This window comes from Eptesicus fuscus, chromosome 12 (genome assembly GCF_027574615.1).
Source record: "Eptesicus fuscus isolate TK198812 chromosome 12, DD_ASM_mEF_20220401, whole genome shotgun sequence".
Classification (NCBI taxonomy): domain Eukaryota; kingdom Metazoa; phylum Chordata; class Mammalia; order Chiroptera; family Vespertilionidae; genus Eptesicus; species Eptesicus fuscus.
This window is the reverse complement of record NC_072484.1, coordinates 9,824,577-9,847,704: the sequence shown is the minus strand read 5'-3', so window position 1 is coordinate 9,847,704 and position 23,128 is coordinate 9,824,577. Positions and strand designations below refer to the sequence as shown.

Here is a 23,128-nt window from a genome sequence, read left to right as displayed (position 1 = left end):
GGTCTACGCTACTCCAGTCAGAGCGAATCTCTCAACTTCTGGCAGGAGCTAATCGAAAGGTATCTTGCTCTTTCCTGTTGGACTTGAACTTGAGAAGATGAGCGGCTGGGCTGCTGAAGCCGTGTTGTCACCATGAAGGGAGAGTCCTGAGCTGGCAGGTGGACCAGGAGTGAAGCCGACAAGATGGAGATTGTAAGAAGGAGGGAACGGCCTCCCTCCTGGTGACACTGAAGCTGGCATGACCTGGGGACTTTTCAGTTATGTGAGCCTAGGAATGTCCTCTCTTCAGACTCTGCTCCACCACCACATTCCCTTCCCCCACGCCCCAAGGCAGTTTGAGTTGGGTTTTCTGCTAGTTGGAATCATAATAATCCTGTCTGATACAATGTCCATTTTAATTTTTACAAAGTGGCTTTAGGAAGGAACTGTTACCAAATATCTCCTCTTTGCCAGGCACTGCCTAATCTCATTTGGTCCTCTCCCGGGCCTCACTCGGCCCTGGGAGGAAGGCGTTATCACTACCCCTTATTTCCGGACGAGGAAAACAGTGTTCAGAGAAGTTCGGTAATTAGCCCAGGGCCACCCAGCTAGTGGAAGCCAGAGCCGTGGGTCCCAGCAGGGGAGTACGTGCTGGCCACAGGGGAGGGCAGGGGCAAAAAACCCAGATCCCAGAGTAACTGCCCCACGATGCCGTTCCCCCACGTTCATTACCCGCCTGCTAATGAGAAGATCTCCAGATTGTGGTTCTGCCAAGTCTGTTGTAACCAAGTGTGAAAACTCACCTGCAATCAGCAGCCGCCGCTGTGCAGGCAAATGAGAAATGTGTGAAAGTCCCTGGAAATGCTGCGCAAAATCAGGCCAGAGCATGCTCTCATGGCCTCCTGTGTGCTGTTCATTTATCAAACCCTATTCGCTGCTGCTAGTTGAGTTGGGGGGGGAGAGAATAATTAACAATAATAGTAATAGCTACTATTTATTGAGCACTTACTATGGGCCAGTTCTCGGTGCTTTAAATTCTTCATTTCACTTAATCCTCATAGAGGATGACCACGAGGTTCAGTAACTTGCCCGGAGGCACACACCAAGGCGGTGGCTTGTCAGGGAATTGAACTTGAGATTCTTTGGCTCCAAAGCCCAAGGTCATTCTGTTGGTTTGGGACTTGCAACCCTGTCTGCCTCTCCAGGTTGTCGCACTCACAGAATAGGACGTGCCTGTTTGGGATGGTTCAAATGAGGAAAATGACATGGATTGCTGCACCAAAGACCAGAGTGCTGGCTGGCGAGAGGGCCACGTCCAGCCTCAGGACCCTCGGGCTGTCGAAGGCGTCTTGGTGCTGAGGTCCACAGGACTCTTGCTGGACTTCTCATTCAGACCCAGCCCCGATGGAATAAGAAAGAGCCGACAGCTGAGGGCAACAGAATAAAGGGATTGCTTCCTTCCCGCAGGCCCCTCCCCTCCCCACAACCATCCCAGGCACCCGGGTGGACTGTCACTGCGGAGTGATTTTTATGTCAATCGCATGGAGCCCCGAGCCTCTAAAGTGAGGAGGCATTTCCCTCCTAATCGGCTTTGTGGAGAAATAGCTTCTGTCCATTTAGCAGTGATTTTGGCCACCTATTAGGTCGATTTGTCACTTAGAGAATGATTCTAAGTACTTTGTTTTTTTGGTTCTATGCATATATAATAAACATGATGGAATACCAATAGCTACCCAGTAATATAGTCCCATCAGGTTATTCTTCCCCCTGTTTTTTTTCTTTTTTTTTTTTAAACAAGGCCAGTTGTAGCTTTAAATTTATTTCAACAAACTTATTTATTTGGACTTTTATAGGTCATTTGGGTAAGCAGCATGTTCTTTCCAGAAAAGAAAATGAAAATCTTTCAGGCTCTGGTTTATGGTTTCAAAACAAAGTCCTATAGTATCTTTTCATACATTTAACTCAAAATACAAGGATGTTAATGGAGGACTAAACTCACACGATAGAGGTTGTCTCCAAGCAGAAATCATTGGGTGACTCTAGGGGGTGGGTTGTTTGCCCATCAAAATTGTGGTGTCAGCAAATAGGAATGGATGGTAATAAGATTCACGCCATGAACTAGATGAACAAATATGGCTGATGTGTTTGTGTGTTTTTATGGGACTCTGTACAGAAGTAAGGGACTCAGGAATTCATTTATTCAGCAAGTATTTACTAAGCACCCACTATGTGCCAGGTGTTATCGGAGACTGGGGATACTGCTGTATCCCCATGTGGCTGGCCAGCTAGTGGAAAAAGAACAACCATGAGCAAATAAATACATAATGTGTTGGGGGATAATACAGGTTTTAGAGAAGGACAATGCAGGGTTAAGGGGGCTGGTGCTTTAAAATATAGATTTTATTATTATTCAGGTGGCAAGGCCAGTAGATCAGGAGATGACTTCCATTGAAAAGACATTTTTTATTCACACAGATCCCAGGAGGAGAGGGCAAGCCACACCATGGGGGCTCTTGGGGAAGCACCAGGGCTGGTCTGAGGAGAAAGACAGGGGAACAGTGGGCACAAGCCTTTACTGTGGTTTTTTGGGGAAGGAATGGACAAGGCAGGCAAGCAGGCTTAGGACTGGCTAGTTTGGATGGTTTCAGTGGCTCTGCAGTATGGGGGGCTGTCCCCTAGGGCAGGGGTGGGGAACCTATTTTCGGCCAAGGGCCATTGGATATTAAATAGCATCATTCACTTAGTATAACTCACTTAATATAGACTCATGTTGCTATGAAAAAAGCTCCTAGATTTATTGAATTTCTAGTCTTCCTGTGGTTGTCTTGGCAAGGCCAGACCAAAAGATTTTGTGGGCCTTATATGGCTGGGTGTTCTCCACCTCTGCCCTAGGGGTACCTGGCCCTGGGGTGACAGGCAGGTGCATGGTGGCCCGCAGTATGAGGGGCTGATAAAGGGGGTGGTGGGGTCTGGGGTCTGGATGGACTGGTTTGTATCTGAGAAGCATGCTGCTACTATCTCTAGGAATTGGGTAACCCTGGGAGGGGCAGGCTCTTCAGGGTCTGCTAGGCCACAGATATCAAAGCATCAGAATACAGAAAATAGGAGGCCTGGGTAACAGCCTGGGGTATGCTGGGAGTGTGATCTTTTATACTGGGCTGCAGGGAGGAGGTCAGCTAAGGCCTTTCTGTTCAAGTGTCTTTTGAGCAGAGACCGAATGAGGCGATGAAGCTAGTGACGGGGGGGATACCTTAGGGAAGAGTCTTCCAGCCAGAGCAAACAGCAAGTGCAAAGGCCCTGAGCTGCTACTGCACTCGTCTGTCCCATGAAGAGAGGGGGCTGGTATGTCTGAAGGAGAGAGGAGGGAGAGGCAAGGAGACCAGGAAAGGGAGGCGGGGCCGAAGGAGACTCTGGCTCTGACTGAGTGGATGTCACCAGCTTTTTTGCTATGAGCGGAGGATGAGCAGGAGCCGACTTGGGTTCTAGCAGGTCCCTCTGCTGTTGTGCAAGAATGGACGGAGAGGGGGCAAGAGCACAGGGAAGCCAGGGAGGAGGCTCGGCAGCATTCCCGGTAGGAAAGCATGAGGCTGCACAGGGGAGGAGGTGAGTGCACCCCCTGTCATTACACATATGCAGAAGTACTTTATTCTGTGTCTTCTCCATCATGTAACCGGGCCCTCTGGGGCAGGGACCCAATCCAGTTCTGTGGTGTCTGTTTTGTCCCCAGTTGCTTTGATAGCACCGGTTTCAGGGTAAAGCCTCTAGAAATGTTTATTCGAGGATGTCTACTTTGCACGTCTGGGTTTTCTCCTGGGAGGAAGCGTGCCCCCAGCAGGGGCATGTTCCCGTGCCCACCCGCTCCCTGGGCAGCTGGAGAAATGTCCGGGTCTTCCCTACCTCTGGGCCTTTGCACTGGCTGCTCTCTTTGCTCGGATCACTGCTCCTCCCCCACCTCCAGCTCCCTTTTCAGTGCCACCTTCTCAGAGAGTCCTTCCCTGGCCCTCGTATGTGTCTGCTCTGCACCTCCCCCCAGCCGGTCGGTCTCTGCCAGGCCACCTCGTGCTCACCACCGGAAACGACTGTCTCCTGTTCACATGTCTCTCCCCATCACTGTGTGGGTCCCACAGGAACAGAGGCTAGTTCTGAAGCCCTCACTGGGGCAGGAGCTGGTGCTGGTGCCCATCCCGATGCCCTTCAGTGGATGGGGTGCCCATGCTCAGCAGCTGCGGGTGCAGGTGCTAAATCCCACCTGCACTCTGGGGAGATGCCGATTAGTGCTGAGTCACTGGATATGCCAGGGGTGTCAGGACAGGACCAGAACCAGGCAGTGGCATGACAAAAGCTGATTCTGTCTTTATTTACAAATTGGATATTTTGTTCATCATGGACTTTTTTTTTTTTTCATCATGGACTTTTGACATTAAATTTGATTTAAAAAATACTGCATTAAAATGTGAGTTATCTTGATCACTGTTTTTTGTTGTGTTTTTTGGCTCTGCCTGAAATTCTGAGCCCAAGGTGAGAAGTCCTGGCCCTGCTCAGGGGTGGGGCCTGAGAATCTGTGTTGCTAAATCAGCTCCCCAGTCCTCCACGGTGAGTCTTGCAGAAGCGATGAGCTAAATCAGAGATGGAGGATAACCTGGTTACTAAGATATAAAACAAATTGGAAATTTGCTGTTTCCATCAGTGCAGTGATTTTCACACACCGTCCTGGCTGTGTGGAGTTAGTCGCCTGTACCAGGTCAAAGGGGAGGCCCCCTTATGGCAGGGCAAGGGGCTGTGGCCCACACTTCAAGTGCAATAGCCCTTATTTGATCGGATTTATAGCCGGGCTTTCGGCATCTGATTTCACGTAATTAAAAAAATGTGGAAAAGCCATCGTCATCAATTTGGTCAAGAGCCTAGAAGTGGCTAGTTAGGTGTCTGAGGCCTCCTGGTTCTTAATTAGGACCAAGGGCCCTTGAGCCCCACTCTGCATGTGAAGTCAGTATCTAGAGCCCCTCTGACCCTCAAGGGAGGTCCTGAGAGGTGCCTAAGTCTGGGCCTCTGCCTCAGCCACCAGCTTCAGTCAGAATCTTTGCAAGATGCCAGGGATTGTGGGCCTCAGTGACCCCAGCTCCTCCCTGCACAGCCAGCTTCAGCCTGTCCTCAGTGGGGGGGTGTGGGGGTGTGGGGAGGGTAGGGAGGGTGTCTCCTCCTTGTGCTTGTCCCAGCTCCTCCTCCACCCCAAATGGTATTTGCTTTCCATCCCCTTGACTTTTAAAGGGCTCCATTTTATGCCTTTTTCTGTGTCACGTTCTACTTAGCATTTTCAGCTGTCCCTGTCTCTCACAGCCGCTTCGGAGGGGAAAAAAAGGTCATTCCATAAATCTAACGTGTTATTACCACGACGGCAGTGCCGATCGCTATGACACTCCTCGGGCTGGGAAGGTAGAGCTAATTAGTCGGAAAACTTACTTTTCAGGCGTGAGTCATGGAAGCAGGTGTCAGGGGAGCCTTTAACAAGGCCCTCGAGCCTCGAATGATATTTCCACTCCGCATCACTGCCTGGATATTGTGATAGTGCACGGAGAGAGAGAGGTGCTCGGAGGCCCAGCATCCAATGTTAAAAACAGATGCCTTTCTACTTCCTGGCCCTCTTTCCGGTTTCCCTTCATTTTTTATTCATTCACTCATTCATTCATTCAACAAGTATTGATTGAGCACCTACTAGGTGCCAGGCCCTGTGCTGGGTGCTGGGGGTGAGCCATGTGGCTGAGTCCCTGCCAGCGTAGCACTGGCCTCCGCCGGCTGGAAACGGACCATACGTGCGTGGCAGAGAAATTAACCAGGCAATTTTAGAGCTTGCTCAGTGGGTGAAAAAGATCAAGCGGGTTAGGAGGGAGAGTGGTGGTGGCGGAGGTGCTGGAGTGGACTCTGTAGAGATGTGGCCAGGGAAGTGACGGGAAGGAGCCAGCCATGCAGTGTTCTATGGGAAGGGCAGTCCCTGCAGAGGGACCACAGGTGTGAAGGCTCTGAGATGGCAACGGGCTAGGTCAGTGGTCGGCAAACTCATTAGTCAACAGAGCCAAATATCAACAGTACAACGATTGAAATTTCTTTTGAGAGCTGAAAACCGACTTCTGCGCATGGGCCACGAAGTGTCAATCGCACTGTACGTGCGCGCGGCCGCACGTGGTATTTTGTGGAAGAGCCACACTCAAGGGGCCAAAGAGCCGCATGTGGCTTGAGAGCCGCAGTTTGCCGACCACTGGTCTAGGTTCATGGAAAGAGCAGAACAAAGGCCAGTGCGGCTGGGTGGAGTGAGTGAAATAGTGGTGGGAGCTGGAGCTGGAGCTGGGGAGGAGGGCGGGGCCCAGGTCATGCAGGGCATTTGTGCTTATTCCCAACGTGACGGACAGCCCGGTGGATTTAGCAGGGCAGCCGGTGACCAGGTTTGCTTTGGAGCATGCTTTGTGCTGCTGGCCCAGGGGAGGGGCTGGGGGCCGGGATGAAGTGACACTGCCGCACCTGTGGGGGTGAAGACAGGCTGTGGCTGTCTGGCACTGAGGGATGAGGGGCTCTGACCCCTGAGAGCTGAGTTAGCCTGGTGGGATGGCCTGGGGTTCCCTCTACTGTGGGTCACCCACAGTCCATGAGGTCAGGAGGTGCTCCCGGAGGCAGGTGCTCTGTGGGGCTTTGGGGGACGTGGGAGTCCTTTGGGGGCTTCAGACTATGCGTCTCAGACTGTTCAGGGAACCGCCCCCCCACCACCCCTGAAGCATCAACCCCACTCTCAGCTTAGATTTAGACATAGGTTAACTAGTTTAAAGTATTTTTCCAAATTTTAAATAAATGTGGAACAGAATTAAAAACACAGCCTCTTTTTTTAAAGATAAAATGAAGCAATTTCACCTTTGTAGTCAGCAATGCTAACAGGCCCCTTGGTGTGCACTCAACCGTGAGGGGTACCTTGGGGGAAAAGTTTGAGAATATGGGCCTAAAGGTGCAAAATGGGAGAAAAAAGGATGGGCGAGGAGGAAAAAGGGAGACAAAGTGAAACAAGAGAGAGGGAATTCCGTATTTACCAACAAATTTCCCAAAGCCTTCCTTTCCCTCCAGCCCCACTGGGGCCCCACCTGGCCCGAGAGACCCCAGGGACCCAAGGAGACAGGCCTTTTACTTCTGGTCCCCACACTGGCTGGTTCTGCTGGGCGATGCTTTCCTTTCTTAAGAGAACCCAGGGAAGGCGTTCCTTTTCACTGGTTTTCTTTAATTGCATGTGATCCACAGGAAAGACAGACATGCGGCTGCGGCCGTTGGTACTTTTTCTCTAGGCACACCCGTGAAGCAGGTCTTTGCTGGGCATGCTATTTACATGGCGGAAAGAACAAGCCACCTCCTTCTCGAGGGACGCAGGCTTGAGGGCGGGGTCGGGCGGGGACCGTCACGCTGTGTGCTGGGACCAGCTCGGCTGGCTGAGGAGGGCAGGGACCCTTCTGGGATGTTGTGAACATCCTCCAGGGGCGTGCACTGGGTCAGTCCTAGGCCAGGGCCACGTTCAGAACTGGCACGAGCCTTAGAAGGCGTCTGCAGTGATGGCGATAGCGTCAAGCCGCAGGCAGGGCTGGGGGCGTCCTGGCGGTGGCGGTGGCGGTCTCTAGGCTCAGCTCTTGTCTCGGGTGTCGGAGGAGGCACTTCCAAACAAGATGTCGCTGTCCTGGGACATGCCGCTCAGCTGCGACTTGGTTTTGATGAGGAACTGGGTCCTCCGGAACATCACCCTCTCCTGCTCCTGCTTGAGCTCCAGGTAAGAGCGGGAGAAGGTGTGGAAGATGGAGGTCACTGGGAAGGCCATGAGGAGGATGCCGCTAAGGATGCTGCTGAGCGCCACCACCTGGCCAGGCGTGCTCCTGGGTACCATGTCTCCATAGCCCACAGTTGTCATGGTGATGACGGCCCACCAGTAGCAGGCGGGGATGCTGGTGAACTCGGGGCTGTCGGCCATCTCGTTCTCGATGACGTAGAGGAGGGGGGCAAAGAGGGCGATGGCCACGCAGAGGAAGAGCAGCAGGAGCCCGAACTCCCGGGTGCAGCGGCGGGCGGTGAGCCCCAGCGTCTGCAGCCCCAGCGAGTGGCGCGCCAGGCGCATGACGTACAGGATGCGCAGCGCGCGCAGGACCCGCAGCACCAGCCCCACCTTGTCCAGGTAGCTGTTGCCCGCGCCCGGCTTGCGGCGGCCGGAGGCAGCCCCGTCCACCAGCAGGGTGATGTAGTAGGGCAGGATGGCCACCAGGTCGATCAGGGTCAGCGGGCTCCGCAGGAAGGTGAACTTGCTGGGCGCCTGGATGAACCGCAGGAGGAACTCGAGGGAGAACCAGCCCACGCACACTGACTCCACGATGAAGACGTTGTGGCACATCTGGGAGCACTGGCCCTGGGGGAGAGGGGAGAGCCCCGGGAGAGGTCAGCGGTCCCACCGGGAGGAGTACGGAGCTCTGCCCCGGGCAGGGTGCTGTGCTACCCGGATGAAAGGTAGTGTGGGCACAGCCGGCCCGCCCGCCTGCTTGTGCCATATGGCCCTGGGGCCTCTATCTAGTGATGCTCACCCCAGGGTGAACGCTAGGGCTTGAGGTGCCGTCTTGATGCTGACCACCCCACTCTCCCGCCCAGACCTCGCCCCAGAACTTAGAACCCAGATGGGATGGGCTGCCTCCCTGATGTCATCTCTCGGGTTTGATGGGAGCCACAAACTCCTCACGTCCCAAACCAGCTCCTGACTTTTTTAAACATTTATTTTTGTTGAAGTATAATCAACATGTAAGTGTAAGGTGTCCATGTGCTGATGGGTGCATCTACACATTGCAACATGGTTACTGCATAGAGCGGACACCTCTATCATGCCACATAATTGTCATTTCTTTTTTTTTGCGGCGAGAACAATTACGATCTAGTTTCGTTGCAGAGCTCTACACTTGAAACCTGTATAATTTATTAGCAAATGTCATCCCAGTAAATCCAATAAAAATTTAAAAAGATCTGGTTTCTTTGGGCTCCTGATTTCACCAGCCCACCTGTCGTTCCCCTGATTAGCAAACAGCGATTCCACCTTTCCCATTTTGCTCAGGACAAGAGACTGAGCCTTGTCCTGACACCTCCCATGTAATCCTCAGGAAACCCCGTCGGCTCTTTATTTAAAACTAGGAGCCCATTTGCAGGAAGATTCCTGCAAGCGGCCGCTGCAGCTGTGTGCGCTGCTGCTGCTGCTGCTGCTGCCGCCGCCATTGCAGCCGCCACGCCCGCACCCGCGCGCCGCTGCCCCCCCCCCGCCCTGCCCCCGCTTTTCCTCTGGCAGCCACCTTTCTTTCTGCTTTCACTCCCTCGTCTTTCTAAGTTGTCTTCAGTCTTCACTCCTCCCTCCCTCAGTGTATGCAAATTAACCGTCATCTTTGTTGGGTAATTTGCATACTCACCCTGATTGGCTGGTGGGCGTGGCTTGGGCGTAGCGAAGGTGTGGTCAATTTGCATATTACTCTTTTATTAGGTAGGATGATTCCAGAATCAAACCACTTCTCACCATGTCCACTGCCCCAACCCTGGTCTAGCCACCATCCTCTCTCACTTGGCTCCCTCGGCCTACAATCCATGTAGCACACATAGCCAGAGGGACCCTGAGTGCATGAGTCAGATCCTGGCCCTCCTTGATCAGCACCCCTCATGACTCAGAGGGACAGAGCAAGTCTCCCAGGATACACGTGGCAGTTGCCACTCTCCTGCTTCCTCGCCCTTGCCCACCTTGCTCACCTGCTCCCGCCTCGGGTCTCCTCACTGCCCCTCCAGCAGCCCAGGCTCACCCCCAGCCCAGCCTTGACTCTCCCCAGCAGGATTCCTCTTCCCCAGACACCCACATGGCTCTGCCCTCCTGCCTCCAGCTCTTTGCTTCAATATCACCTTCCCAGGGAGGCCTTGGTGACCCCTTGTTTAAAAATCACCCTCTCCCTTTGTCCTATACCCGATTCCCCTTATCCCGCTCTATTTATTCATAGCACTTACCATCTTTTAATATGCTTTTAAGTTACTTATTTATCATGTTTATTGTCTGTCTCTGCCCCCTCCTCCCTGTGCCAACAGACTGTAACCCCAAGGATGGGGCAGTTTGTTGACTTGAAAAGGCCTGGCGTGCGGCAGGTGAGCAGCTCACATGTGTTATCTGGACGGACGGAAGAGCACTGGACTGGCGTTCAGACAGAGGGGGCAACTCAAGGCCAGGCGGGCAAAGGAAATGGGGGAGCTGAGCCATTTGGGGTGGAAGCTACCCGAGAGCATGGCCATAACTTCCACCCCTTGATGACTGCCCTGAATCACTAATTCAGGCTTGAGACAGCCTCATTGAAGAAAAGCTGGAAATCTGGAGTTTTCCATGACATCTCCTGGATTTTAAGTGTTGTGATAAGTCAGTACAAAGAAAACACTCAATCGGCCTCTCACACACACCTGCGTGCTACCTTTGGCAGGCGGGCTGCCAGCGGGTCTCTCTGGAATATAACTGGATGGTGGGGACCTCAAGTTCAAAGGGGCCTTTTGGCAGAGAGGCAGGCACTGATGGCTGTAGCCTGGGGCGTCCTGCGGTCCCTGGGCACAGCTGGGTTCTGTGAGTCCTGCTCTCATAGCTCTCTCTCTAGAAACACGTTAGAGGCTGGAGAGATGAACTCATACTGGGGGGCTCTGAGGTCTCAGACTTCTTGTTCTCACACGTGTGGTCACAGGGGTGTCACTGTCCTCCCTCCACTGGCCTTGAAGCTCCTTGAGGCTGGAAGACATGTCCTGGTCATCCTGCCTCCCTGTGGTGCCTGAATACACGGACATACAAATGGGTGCTCAAGGAGGAACTGAAGCAGTGCACCCCACTGCTCCCCAAATGAAGTCAAAGAATAGTACTGTCACTGAATCATGAGAAAGGCTAAGAACTACTTTTTATTTATTTATTTTTTTGTTAAAAAATATATTTTATTGATTTTTTACAGAGAGGAAGGGAGAGGGACAGAGAGTTAGAAACATCCATGATAGAGAAACATCGATCAGCTGCCTCCTGCATGCCCCCTGCTGGGGATGTGCCAGCAACCAAGGTACATGCCCTTGACCGGAATCGAACCTGGGACCCTTCAGTCTGCAGGCTGACGCTCTATCCACTGTGCCAAACCAGTTAGGGCAAGAACTACTTTTTAAAAAGCAAGTTTCAGAAGTTGAATAAAACAGTGGCTTTATTAGTATTTTCCTGATGAAATCAGGGTCACATATGTTGGAGCTAAAACAAAATCTATACTAATCTAAGTACACGTACTTCCGGACAGGTCTCAAATGATGAGCATTTTCTCTCTCTCTCTCTCTCTCTCTTTTTTTTTTTGGTAGGTGAGGAACCTGAGGCACAGAGAGGTTAAGTAACTTGCCTACAGATGCACAGCCAGAGTGGAGGAAATCAGATTTAAATTTAGGCTGTCTGGCTCCAGTCCTGCCCTCTTCATCAGCACCCCTTATGCCTATCAGTAGTTAATTTTACTGGGTGATGCTGTTGTTGCAACACTTGTTTTTAAAATTCAACATAGATAGCCCTGGCCGGTGCGGCTCAGTTGGTTGGGTGTCATCCTGTGCACTGAAAGGTTGTCAGGGCACCTGCCTGGGTTGTGGGCTAGATTCCTGGTGGGGTGTGTGTGTGGGTGTGTGCAGGAGGCAGCTGATTGATGTTTAACACTCACATCGATGTTTCTTCTCTCTCTCCCTCTCCACACCTCTTTCTCTAGAGAATAAAAAACTAATAAAATAAAATTCAATATATAAAAAAGTGCCAGATATCCTCTGTGGGTTATAAATGCAAAAGTATTGTTACTTCTTCCATAATGCGTGCATGTGGAAAACCTCCAGTTCTCCATCAGGGTACACCGCCAGTGCTCAATAAATGCTGGCTGGCATGATATTTGGATTCAGTTCATACTGCCAAACCTACTTCTCCAATGCCTATACAATTTACACCTGTCTAAACCTTTCTGTCTGTCTTGAAACTTGCTCCCAGAAACCCCATGCGTGGGGAAGGGGTCCCGACTCAAAGGCCCAAGGGTCTCACACAGAAGGAGGCTGAACTGGGGAGCAGACGTCCGGGGACTCAGCTCCCACCGAGAGCGGCTGTGTGGGATGGCAGACCAGCCGGCCCCACCATACAGATTTTTAACAGGAGCGGGGAGTTTGACTTTTTAAATGAAAAATACCTTTCTTTTAAATGTTGGGGCCCTAGCCAGTTTGGCTCAGTGGATAGAGCGCCGGCCTTCGGACTGAAGGGTGCTGGGTTCGATTCTGGTCAAAGGCACATGCCTGAGTTGTGGGCTCGATCCCTAGTGTGGGGTGTGCAGGAGGCAGCCGATCAATGATTCTCTCTCATCATTGATGTTTCTCTCTCTCCCTTCCTTTCCCTTCCTCTCCGAAATCAATAAAAATATATATTAAAAAGAAATAAATGTTGGGGACCAAGTCAACATTTTGGGGAGTGCAGCCCATAACCCACCTTTGTGGGCTATATTAGGACTCAGGCTCCATGTGGAACCCATAGTTCCACATTTAAGAACACGGAATTTGGACTCGGTCAGACCTGGGTCTGGGCAAGCTGCTCAGCCTCAGTGTTCTCATCTGTCACGTGGCTGGGAGAACACTGCACAGGGGTACAGGGATGCTGGAGGAGTCTCTGTCAGATTGGATGCAGGCAGGGCTGGTTCCCCTGGTTCCCCTGCTAAGCGGTGGCCCTGAGAATGGAGCACACCCCGCGCCAGCTTCTGGAGTGAACCCTTTCCATGCACTCACTTATTTCACACAAAGACATGCTCACTATTTGAAGACACGTGCCCACACGCATCCCTCCCACAAAAATTACATTTCTGGGGTATTTTTATACAAGGGAATTCGGAAGGTCGAGAAAGGACTTAAGTGGGTGAAATAAATGTTGATGATGTGTCATGTGCTTCAGGCCAAGCACATCATAAATCGTGCCATCCATTTATTCACTCATTCATTCATTCAACAGAGAGCGCTGGAGTGCCTTGTGGTGCTGGACACTGCTGTAAGACACTGGGGCACAGGGCCTAGAGCAGGACAGGTATGGAGCTCATATTTGAATGTGGAGGTGGATGACATAATGTCAGGAGGGAGGGAGGATGGTCCTCAGCCAGCGCAGTCAGGGAAGGCCTCCTGGAGGAGGCGACACAGTGAAAGTTGTGGACTTCTGAGAGGAGGTGGCCTAACAGACAGCTTTGTCTCCTGTCCTGAGTGACCATCCCCCAGGCAGCGACTCTCCCCGCCTACAGTTGTGGGCTCTTACCTGCTCCTCCTCCTCCCTCAAGCTGGGCAAGGTGCTGATGGAGAGATTGACAGCGGTGATGGTGACAAAGAGCACTGACAGGCAGGCAAACACCTTGCCTGGCAGCCCCGAGTGCGGCCTCTCCACCATGTCACGCAGCCTCCGCATGCAGTGGCCCCGGTGGCCATCCCCCTCCGCCAGGCCCTCACTGTCCTGGCTGTCACTGTCCAGCGGGTCTTCCTCCTCCTCCCGCTCCACCATCTCGGCGAACTCCTCCATCTTCTGCAGGTAGCGGCGTTTGCAGCAGCCATCCAGGTGGTCCTCGGCGATGCCCCAGTACAGCAGCTCCTCCTGGAAGGACAGCGCACACATCTCACGCAGTAGCCGCAGCTTGCCCGCCCGCAGGAAGGTCAGGATGGTGCCGAAGGCCCCCGGGTTGCGGTCGAAGAAGAACTCATTGCAGGTGACATCGTAGTCATCGCACACGTTGAGGATGTCGTCAAAGTTGGTGCAGGCCTTGAGCTGGCCCAGCCGCGTCATCGGGAACTCCTCGAGCGTGGTCCAGGGCAGCGAGTACTTGATGCCACCCACATTGATGATGATCCGCCTCCGGCGGTCCTCGGGCAGGCCACCCTGGCGGGGCTCATCCTGAGGCCGCAGCCGCTGGGCCCGGCGGTAGAAGACGCCCTTGAGTGACTGGCTCTGTGGGAAGAAGGCCGGATGGGAGGAGGCGTCGGAGGTGCAGCTCAGGGCGCTGTAGTCGTAATCAGAATTGTCTCCTGGTAAGAGGGTCATTTTGAGTCTTCACATCCCTCTCCGGCCTGGGGGAAGAAGAGAGGAGAGACCCTTAGTGACTCCGAGTCTCAGCTGACAATGCTGATCCTGCAGATTATTTGCTGCTGTAGACTGAATTGTGTCCACCAAATTCACAGGGAGAAGCCCTAACCCCAGTGGGACCATATTCGAGGGGCCTTGGGGCAGTGACTAGGTTTAGATGAGGCCATGAGGATGGGGCCCTCATGATGGGATTAGTGCCCTTATAAGGAGAGGAAAAGATACCAGAGCCTTGCCCCTCCACCCTGTGAGTGCCAAGTAAGGGGGCACCATCTACAAGCCAGAAAGAGAGTCCTCATCAGAACCCCACCAGGCTGGCGGCCTGATCTCGGACTTCACCTCCCCTCCTCACCCCAAACTGTGAGCAATAAATGTCTTGTTTGTGAGCCACCCAGTTCAGGTATTTGGTTATAGCAGCCCCAGCGGACGAAAACATTCACTTAAGAGTGAAAATAGCAACAGCATCCTTCAGCATCCCCTAAGTGTCACAGTTCCTCCACACCCGCCTCATTTATATAAGTATGCTGAGTGCTGCTGTGTGCCAGGCGCTGCTGTGGGCACTGCTGATTCACAGCCACACACAGAATCAGACAGGGTCCCCGGCCCTCGGAGCTGGCGTCCCACGGGACTGTCAGGCAACCTCTGTACTATTATTTACTTAAAACTTCATTGTACATTAGCCCCAATTTTTTTCTATTTATTTAGCTTGTTAAAGGCAGTTTAGTGTAGACCAGTGGTTCTCAACGAGGGCCAATTTCTCCCCCAGGGGACGCGTGGCAATGTCTGGAGGTATTTTTGATTGTCATGTCTGGTGGATGCGACTGGCATAGTAGATGAGGGCCAGAGATGCTTCTAAATTTCCTACAGTGCACAGGCCAGGCCCCACAACAGAGAATTACCTGGTCCCCAATGCCCACAGTGCCAAGGAGGAAAGGCACTGGTGTGGTGGTTATGAGCATAGACTCTGCAGCCTCCTGGCCTGGGCAAGTTACTCAACCTTCATATGTTTTAATGTCCTCATCTGTGAAATGGGTATAAACATAGGACCTACTTCATAGAATTATCAAGACGATTCAATGAAGAGTACTTAATACAGTGCCTGGCACATAGTAGGTATGCAATGACTATTATTACTTTTTGTATTTATCTTGGAGGGATGTTGCTCTCATAAATGGGAAAAGTATATCATTTGCCACCAATAAGAGGTAATGTCCAAAGAAATGCACAGTTACAACAACAGTGCCACATTCGTTCACGAATCAGCAAACGTCCTCTTGAGGATACAGGAGTGAACAAAGACAGGCACGCTTGCTCCTCCAGGAAGCCTTCTTGGCTTTGCCAGCTAAATCGAGCTCCCTCTGCCCCCCCCCTTCAAGGTGCATTTATCTCTACTGCACTTATCACCCATTTTAAGAATTATCTGTGCACAAGCCTGGCTTCTTTATTAGACTCCCGGCTCCCTGGGGGGGAGAACTGTACTTGACTCATCTCTTAATCTCTGTGCCCAGCAGCATCGGAGCTCAGAGAAGTGTTTGCTAAATGAGTACATTTCCTGCTGGAGAGGCCGACATGGTGAGGGCACTTCTGAGAAACTGAGGTCAAAGTATCAGCTTACGTAGACTCCTTCCCTTCCAACCCTCCAAGCTAGAATGAAACTGCTTATTCATCCATAGCTCCTGGGCCGAATTTGGTTCACAAATATTTTTCCTGGCTTGGAGAAGATTTTGAAAGATGAGAAATTTTATGTAAAAATTCATGTTCTTGGTTTCTCTTGGCCAAGACTACCTGGCAACATTTGGCCCAAATTCCAGCTGAGAGATGACTGTCCCCTTTAAGCAGGGCATGCATGCTGCCATCCGCCACAGTCCCCACCTTGCCCTGTTGCCTTCCTAACACCCCTCTACTTCCTGGCCCCTGTAGGCATTTGAGTTTGAGATCCTCAAGTCATAGCAACAGAGTTGCTATGACTTGAGGATCTAGTCCAGAATTAAGCCAATCTATAGAAAAGTAGTGAGTGTAATTGCTTTATAAAAGCACCATCCCGCCCCCAAACCCAGTCCCCATGGGAGCATGTGGTACCATCAAAATCCATCAATTCCACATGGAAACTCATTTCCAGTACCTGAGTGTCAATCTGTACCCTGGACACGTACACACACACACACACACACACACACACACACAAACACACACCTGTTCAGATGAGGAACAGTGTTTAATAGGAGCTGAGGTGGGGGGTGGGGTTCCACACTGGAGAGTAGATCTTTCCTAACAGGAATCCTTCTACAAAAGTGATGATTTCGTCACTCATTTACCTTTGGGGATAGCTAGTTCCACAGATTGGGTTTGGAAAAACTAGGGTATACCTGTGCTTGAAATAAAAATGATCTGATTTTAGAGCATTGAGAATGCGTTTAACTTGACCTAAAATTGGAGTCCATCTCCTCAGGCAGAATCCCCCCTCCCCTCCCAGGAGTGACAGGCGTCCCCTTTAGGCACGTCACACCAGCGACCACCGTCTTCAGCTCTGCTGCTGTATCTTTGCCACCGAAGGCAAGAGGAACACGGCATTCTGTTTGGCGAGAGTGATGATGACGGAGGCCAAGAACATTCCTCTGGCCCTGCAAGCCCCGGAGGGCTCTTGTGAAACCCACACGGCTGTCATCCCCTCTGCTCTTGAGGAATTTCTTCTCCCCACCCTCAGCGTCCTCTCCAGCAGGAAGCTCCCAGTGCGTGTTGCCTCCTTTCTTTCTCTCACCGCTGGGGTCTGTTGTGAGTGAAAGCCTCAGCGTCCCGCCTGGAAAGTTATCCTGTCCCAGCAGACGGTTCAGGATGGAGAAGCACACTTCATTCGGGCCACTCCCACTCGGAGGGCCAGACCCGGCATTTGCTAGCTGAGCGACGGGCACTCGTCTCCTCGCTCCCAGCTCGATGGGTGTGGGGGGACGGCTCCACATGCTCCAGACTCTACAGTCCCCAGTGAAGGTCATAAATCAAACAGGCCGCGAAGTCCTGCCTCTGAAAGTAACGCCACTTCTCACCCAGCCTGACACCCTCACAAAAAACCCGGTCTTTTAAAATTTCTCTGCAGTGTTGGGTCTGTCACTTTGAGAGCATGATGGACGACAGTGATTTTACCTCTGAGGGTCTATGGATTCCAGCTTGAGGGACAACTTGCTGACCACCCCAAGCTGGGGAAGCAGAAGAGCCCACTGGCTCTGAAATCCGGAGACCTGGGTTCAAGGCCGGTCACTGTGACTCTGGGCAAGACATGTCTTGCCTCTGAGACTCAGTTTCCTCATCTGTAAAATGGGGATATGAATAGCTCCCGCCTCCTTGAGTTGTGGTGAAGACTAAAGCAAATGACACAGGGACATGATAGCCCCAATGACGGACATGCAATGGACACCTGCTGTATTATCATAAGCTATGGGGGGTGGGGGAGGTGTCTGTCATCCCTCCTTCCACTAGCCAAGGGTGACGCCTTTCTTGACCTGATCCAGTGGGATTTGAACGCAGCATTGTCTGAGCCTCAGAGCCCATTGCTGGGGGGATGTGGTCTGGTGCTGCCTCGGGGAAAGCCGCCAGGGCTGCGGAGGGAAATGAGGATGCTGCTGCCTTCTGACCCAGGAATCCCACTGTGGGTAGATTTCCCACGTCGGGGTTTTCTGGGGTGTTGGCAGACATTGCCGGTAATAAATTTTTGTGCACTCAGATCCTTGGCTCAGGATCTACTTCTGGGGAATCAGATGTAAGAGAGGAACTAGGTACAAGAATGTGCATCCCATGTTGCGGGTCGTGCTAAGAGGTCCCCTCGTGTCCATCGGGGCGGGGTTGCGGGGATGGACAAGGGAGTCGTGGTAGATGCAGATGGTGGACCCTGTAGACGGCACAGGAATTGGAAGCCACACACTAGATGTAGATTTAGCAACACATTTAGGTCTTAGAAACATGGTGCCGAGTGGAAAAAGAAACAGAAGTTTATAGCACTATGCTATTTATGTAAATGAGCACACACACCATTACATATTTTACAAAGACTCATGTAATGTAGGGATCTATATCAACCACGGGGTGGGTGCCTGGAGGGAGGGGAAGGGGGACGAGCGTGGGGAAGGGGGACTGCAATGAAGGGCCAGTGAGTAATATGGCCCAGCCCAGGCCCAGGATGAAGAGAGAAGTAGACAGAGTGTGGTTAACACAACTCTGGGCTTTAATCCAGGTAAAAATAAAGAAAAAGAAAAAGAAAAATGGAAGCCTAAGAGCAACCAAGCCACCGGGTTCCGACTTGCCCGGGTGCTCAGGGGAGATGCAGACTTGCCAGCCTCGCCCAGACCTTCACCAGGTGCTGGAGGGGGAGGCCCAGGAGTGGGCATTTGGACAGGTTCCCTTAGAAAGTCTCACAGATGCTCAGGAGAGAAGGAGAGGATGCCATGAACGCCTAGAGATCCCCCAGGGACTGGGGTGCAAGTGCTGCTCTGAGCTTTGGAGGGGAGCCCCTGGCCCAATCTCTCAATGTCCTTGGGGTTCTGGAAGGCTCTGTGGGCCCCACATTTGGGGAGATTCACTGGAGAAGCGGAAACCCTCTGGTTTGAGAGAAAAAACTGCATTGGGAACGGCTCGATCAACTCCCAGGTGTGAGCCAGCAGAGGCACCGACACTCCCGTGTAAGCTCTTCCGTCCTCCTGGGAGGAGGATGCTCACCACAATGACTGAGGGCTGAGTCCACGTTTCCAAAGACAAATGAGAATTCAAACCGTAAGGAGTTCTGAGTGGCAGCCCCACCATGAGGCCGCTCTGAGGTCAGGATCTGACTCGGGTGGGGATGCACAGCTTGGTGGGGGTAGGAGCAGGCGGGGACTCCGCCCTTCCATCCTATGCTCATCCTTAGGACAGAGCTCTCTGTCCCTCTTCTAAGTGGGAGGGGGGCTGCAGACAGACAGACAGACAGACAGAGCGCACGCGCACACTAAACAGTCATAGCGCTGTAACAGCAGCAACCTCAGCCTCCCTCAATCGCACACTAAGTGCCAGGCACTGTGTAAGAGCCTTAATTCCGTGAGCCACGTCCTTCCCTAAGAGGCAGGTGTTACCATTAACTCCCCCATTTTGCAGATGAGGAAACTGAGGCTTTGAGAAGTGGAAACTCAGGACCCTGATAATAAGTGATGAAGCCAAAATCAAACTAAGTCAGTGGGACTCCAAACCAAATCTCTCTGACTCTGCATTTCCCTGCCTCCCCGGAGGTGTTCTGGGGTGCGAGCCAGAGGTCCTTTCCCACGGGGTGCATGTCTCCGCCACCTGGGTCTCTCAGCTCTGTTTTCTTCAGACAAACTTTTGGATGGTCTTTAGGGAAGCGGAGAAGCAGGCGGTTGCTCGTGGCCGGGGGAAACGTTTATTCCTATGCGCATTTGCACAGGAGCAGAGGAAGGAATCAACAAAATGCCTGCGTTTGTCAAGTTCCGAGTTGCCATTTTGGCTTCTGGGCAGAAGCTCTCCGTGGCACCAGGAGTGAGGGTGGGGTCTCTGGCTCACCCTCTGTAACTGATGAGCCACGCCCCTACGGTGGGCAGAATAATGGTCCCCCAAAGATGTCCACCTCCTCATCCCCGGAACCTGGGACTAGGTTACCTTACACGTCAAGAGATGTTGCTGGTGTGATTCAATGCAGGATCTGAGATGGGGAGAAGGTCAGATGGCTTGGATCGTCTGTGGGCCCTGTGTCATCACAGGGGTCTTTCTAAGAGGGAGGGAGGAGGGTCTGAGTCAGAATGTGATGACGGAAGCAGAGGTTGGAGTGATGCCAAGGATGCAGGCAGCTTCTAGAAGCTGGAAACGGCAAAGAAATGGATTCCCCCCAGAAGGAGCACAGCCCTGCCAACCTCTTGATGTTCGCCCAGAGACCCACTTGGAACTTCTGATCTCCAAAAACTGGAAGACAATAAATCTGTGTTGCTTTAAGCCACGAAATGGGTGGTTATACAGTATGTGACAGTAATGAACTAACACAGCCTCCAGGGCAACTTCGTAAAAGAAGAGCATTTCTTCCCTGAGCTCCCGAGGTTCCTTCTCACACCACGCTTCTCAGCCTGTGTCCTTCCCTCATTCCAAGCAGGTGTCCGGGGACCCATCGCTCTCCCCATGCTGCCCTTCCCCTGCCAGTGCGGCTTCCTCGGCCAGGGTTAGGGCTCCTGGCTGGGATGACTCAGACTTGGGTGATGCTGCATTAATCTCCAATTAAAACGTTAATCAAAATGGATCCAGCCATGAGCCTGGCCCAGGTCCTGGCGTGATGAATCTCTCCGAGAGACGCTGTACCCACGGGGAGAGTCTTTCCTAGCTGCTTGCCGTCCACCCTCATCATAATCCAACCCGGCTGAACCTCCGTCCGGCTTCTTTTGAGCTGGGGCCCAAGTTCCCGGGGGGGGGGTATATTTTCTGGGAGCTGGGCTCTTCCCTCCACCCCCCACCTACCCCCACATGGGTAAATGTGCCAGAGTCACCTGCCCCCTCGCCCCCCACACCCAGAAAAAGACAGAGGCAGCCTCTAGAGCCGCCTCACTCAGCTGCTGCAAAATACCACCCAATGCACATTTGCCTTCCACCAGGAGGTGTTTCGGGGTGCGAGCCAGAAGGTCCTTTTCTATTTGTCTCCTTGCAGGGTGAAATCTGGGAACACAGGCACACGCAAAGGAGCCGGCTGGGGGAAGCAGTGCGGACCTTGGGACACAGGAAGGGGCCGCCTGCTTAAATAATCCCTCAGTTCTTTTTCCTTAGTGAGGGTGATGGCTGCAGTCTCTGGGGTAAGCCGGGGTGGGGAGGTGAGGAAGGGGGGAGGGACAGCATGGAGGTGCCTGCCTGCCTGGGAGGCCTGAGGCGCGGGCGTGAGGCCCCGAAGAGCAGGGGAAAATCCGAGGCACAGCTCAGATCCTATCTGTAGCACATTCACTCTATGTCCCGATTTTGTTAATCAAACACAGCCGGCTATATAATAAAAATGGCCAACAGTGATTGAGTGCTTGCTGCTCGACTTTCTTGCCTCTCCCTTTCTGTTAATTCTATTTGGAGTGGCTCTTCCAGCCGCCATTTCCCACTCAGGGACTCCATTTCTGGGTTTAACGAGTCAACCAAGAGTGGCTTCCCAGACCGCTATATCTTTCGACAACAGGACACGTCGACTCTTCATCACATATAAGAAAAGGGAAGTGGAGAAAGGCTGGCCCAGTCAAGACACCCTGCAGGGGTCCAGAGGGTTAATCCCTTGAATCTCAGGACACAGGTCTCGGTTCTTCTCTTCCCAGGGGCAACTCCCTCACCTCTTGCCAGAGCACCAGTGTGTCTGGTGCAGAGAATTCAAGGTGGCCGTGGACCCCAGGCGGCTTCAGGGCAGCCTGCGTTCTCAAGCCTCCAGGCAGGAGTCAAGGCTCTCTTGTTCCCAGCACATTCAGGGTTCCCGTGGGTTTGGAATGTGTCCCACAACAGACATCTTTCTGCTGGAGAGGGCTGGGCTAGGGAATGGCTGCTGAGGGCAATTCCCAGGAGCCATCCTGCCCATGTTTCAGACACCTGCCCCGCTCAGGAGGTCCTCTGCAGAGCTCCAAGGAAGAGGGCATAGGGGTCAAACTTAGGTCCAGCCCAGCCTGAGAAGTCCAGCCCCTGGCCATGAGCCCCTCCCCTGGCCCAGCATCGGGGCTGGTCTCCCCCAGTGCCCGGCTTTCCTTGGGGAGGCTGCCCATAGTGACTCTGACTGCAGGAACGTGTGTGGGTATCAAACACACCCTAGCGACAAACCTCTGCTCAGATTCAGAGGCAGGAGCCTCCCCCTATCGCTCCCCATGTGCAATGAATCAGCTCCTGCTCCCTCCTCTCACTCCCCCTGAACTTATCTCAAGGTGTCAGCAAAGGGGGGGGGGGGCGGGTGTCTCTGCGTCTGTCTCATCCACTTGGGTGACTTAGGTGCCTGGCACCCTGCAAGTGCGTAAGAATAGCAAGTGTTTAAGAAAATGCCTGCTGAGGGGACAGCTAACTCATGGACCTCATGGGTGGGAGCCTGCCTTCATCCGTAATGTTAGATCAGTGTTTCTCAACCCTTCTCCCACTCCCACCCTCCCCCAAGGAGCGTCTCACAGACCCTTTCCTTCTGCCCTAGAACCTGTTCCAGACTCCCGTCTCCCCCGGAGAATGAACACACTAGATGGCCACAGAAGGGCCCTTCTTCAACCTGTCCGGTGACTTTCTGCCCTACACACATGGGGCTGCTGAGACAGCCACCCCACAGGCTGGGGGCTCTTCACGGGAGGGCTGGGTCTCAATTCTCTTTAAGCTGCCAGCCGCCCTCCGCCCTATCCCGTCCCCACCCCATCCTTCTCCTCCCATGTTCTCTCCCCAGCAGGGGCCTCCGTGACTGTTTGTTAAATGAATGAAGTAATAGCTGTGAGGCTCTTTGGCATGGTGAGCTGTGCATAGTAGGTGCTCAGACAATCTTTGTCCAATCCACGGATGAGGGAATGAACTTTTCTCTTTTCCTTTCTCACTCCAAAACTCCCATCCATCCAGGCTGAGCCCCTCCTGAGTAGGGGGACCCGGAGGCTGAGGCGGTGACCACCCACCTTATCTATCAGATGCTGGAGCCGCAGATGAAGGGTTGTCTGGGAACCCCCAGCGCCTAGCACACAGTAGGCACTCAGGAGAAGCTTGCTGAGTTAATGAATGACTCAATGAAGCCCACTGGTGGAAAGCCCCATTCCCTGCCTAAGGATGGAGTGAATGAGCGAGTGACAGACGCCCCGTCCACCTCCCCCAATACTCCCTCCTCCCAGGATCCGCACGGCGGTGAGACACCTCCGCCTCCGCTAGGATGCGCGCCCCCGCCGCCCCAGGTCACCGCGGCGGAGAAGGTCCCGCACTTCGCACCCTGGTGACCCCCCTCGGGAAAAACACCCGCTGGTCGCGCACTGTGACCGTGGCGAGCGCGCTCCGCGCCCTGCCCGCAGGTGC

General features: G+C 53.0%; 1 protein-coding gene across 1 annotated transcript; it reads right to left on the bottom strand.

Annotated features, from left to right (window-relative positions):
* Positions 1–7,624: 7,624 nt before the first annotated feature.
* Positions 7,625–14,092, bottom strand: KCNG1 (potassium voltage-gated channel modifier subfamily G member 1). Its single transcript, XM_008141185.3, has 2 exons — positions 13,319–14,092; positions 7,625–8,395 (listed from the first exon to the last, which is right to left on the bottom strand). Exons 1-2 carry the CDS (start codon positions 14,090–14,092, stop codon positions 7,625–7,627), a joined length of 1,545 nt encoding a protein of 514 aa, XP_008139407.1.
* Between the last annotated feature and the right edge of the window lie 9,036 nt (positions 14,093–23,128).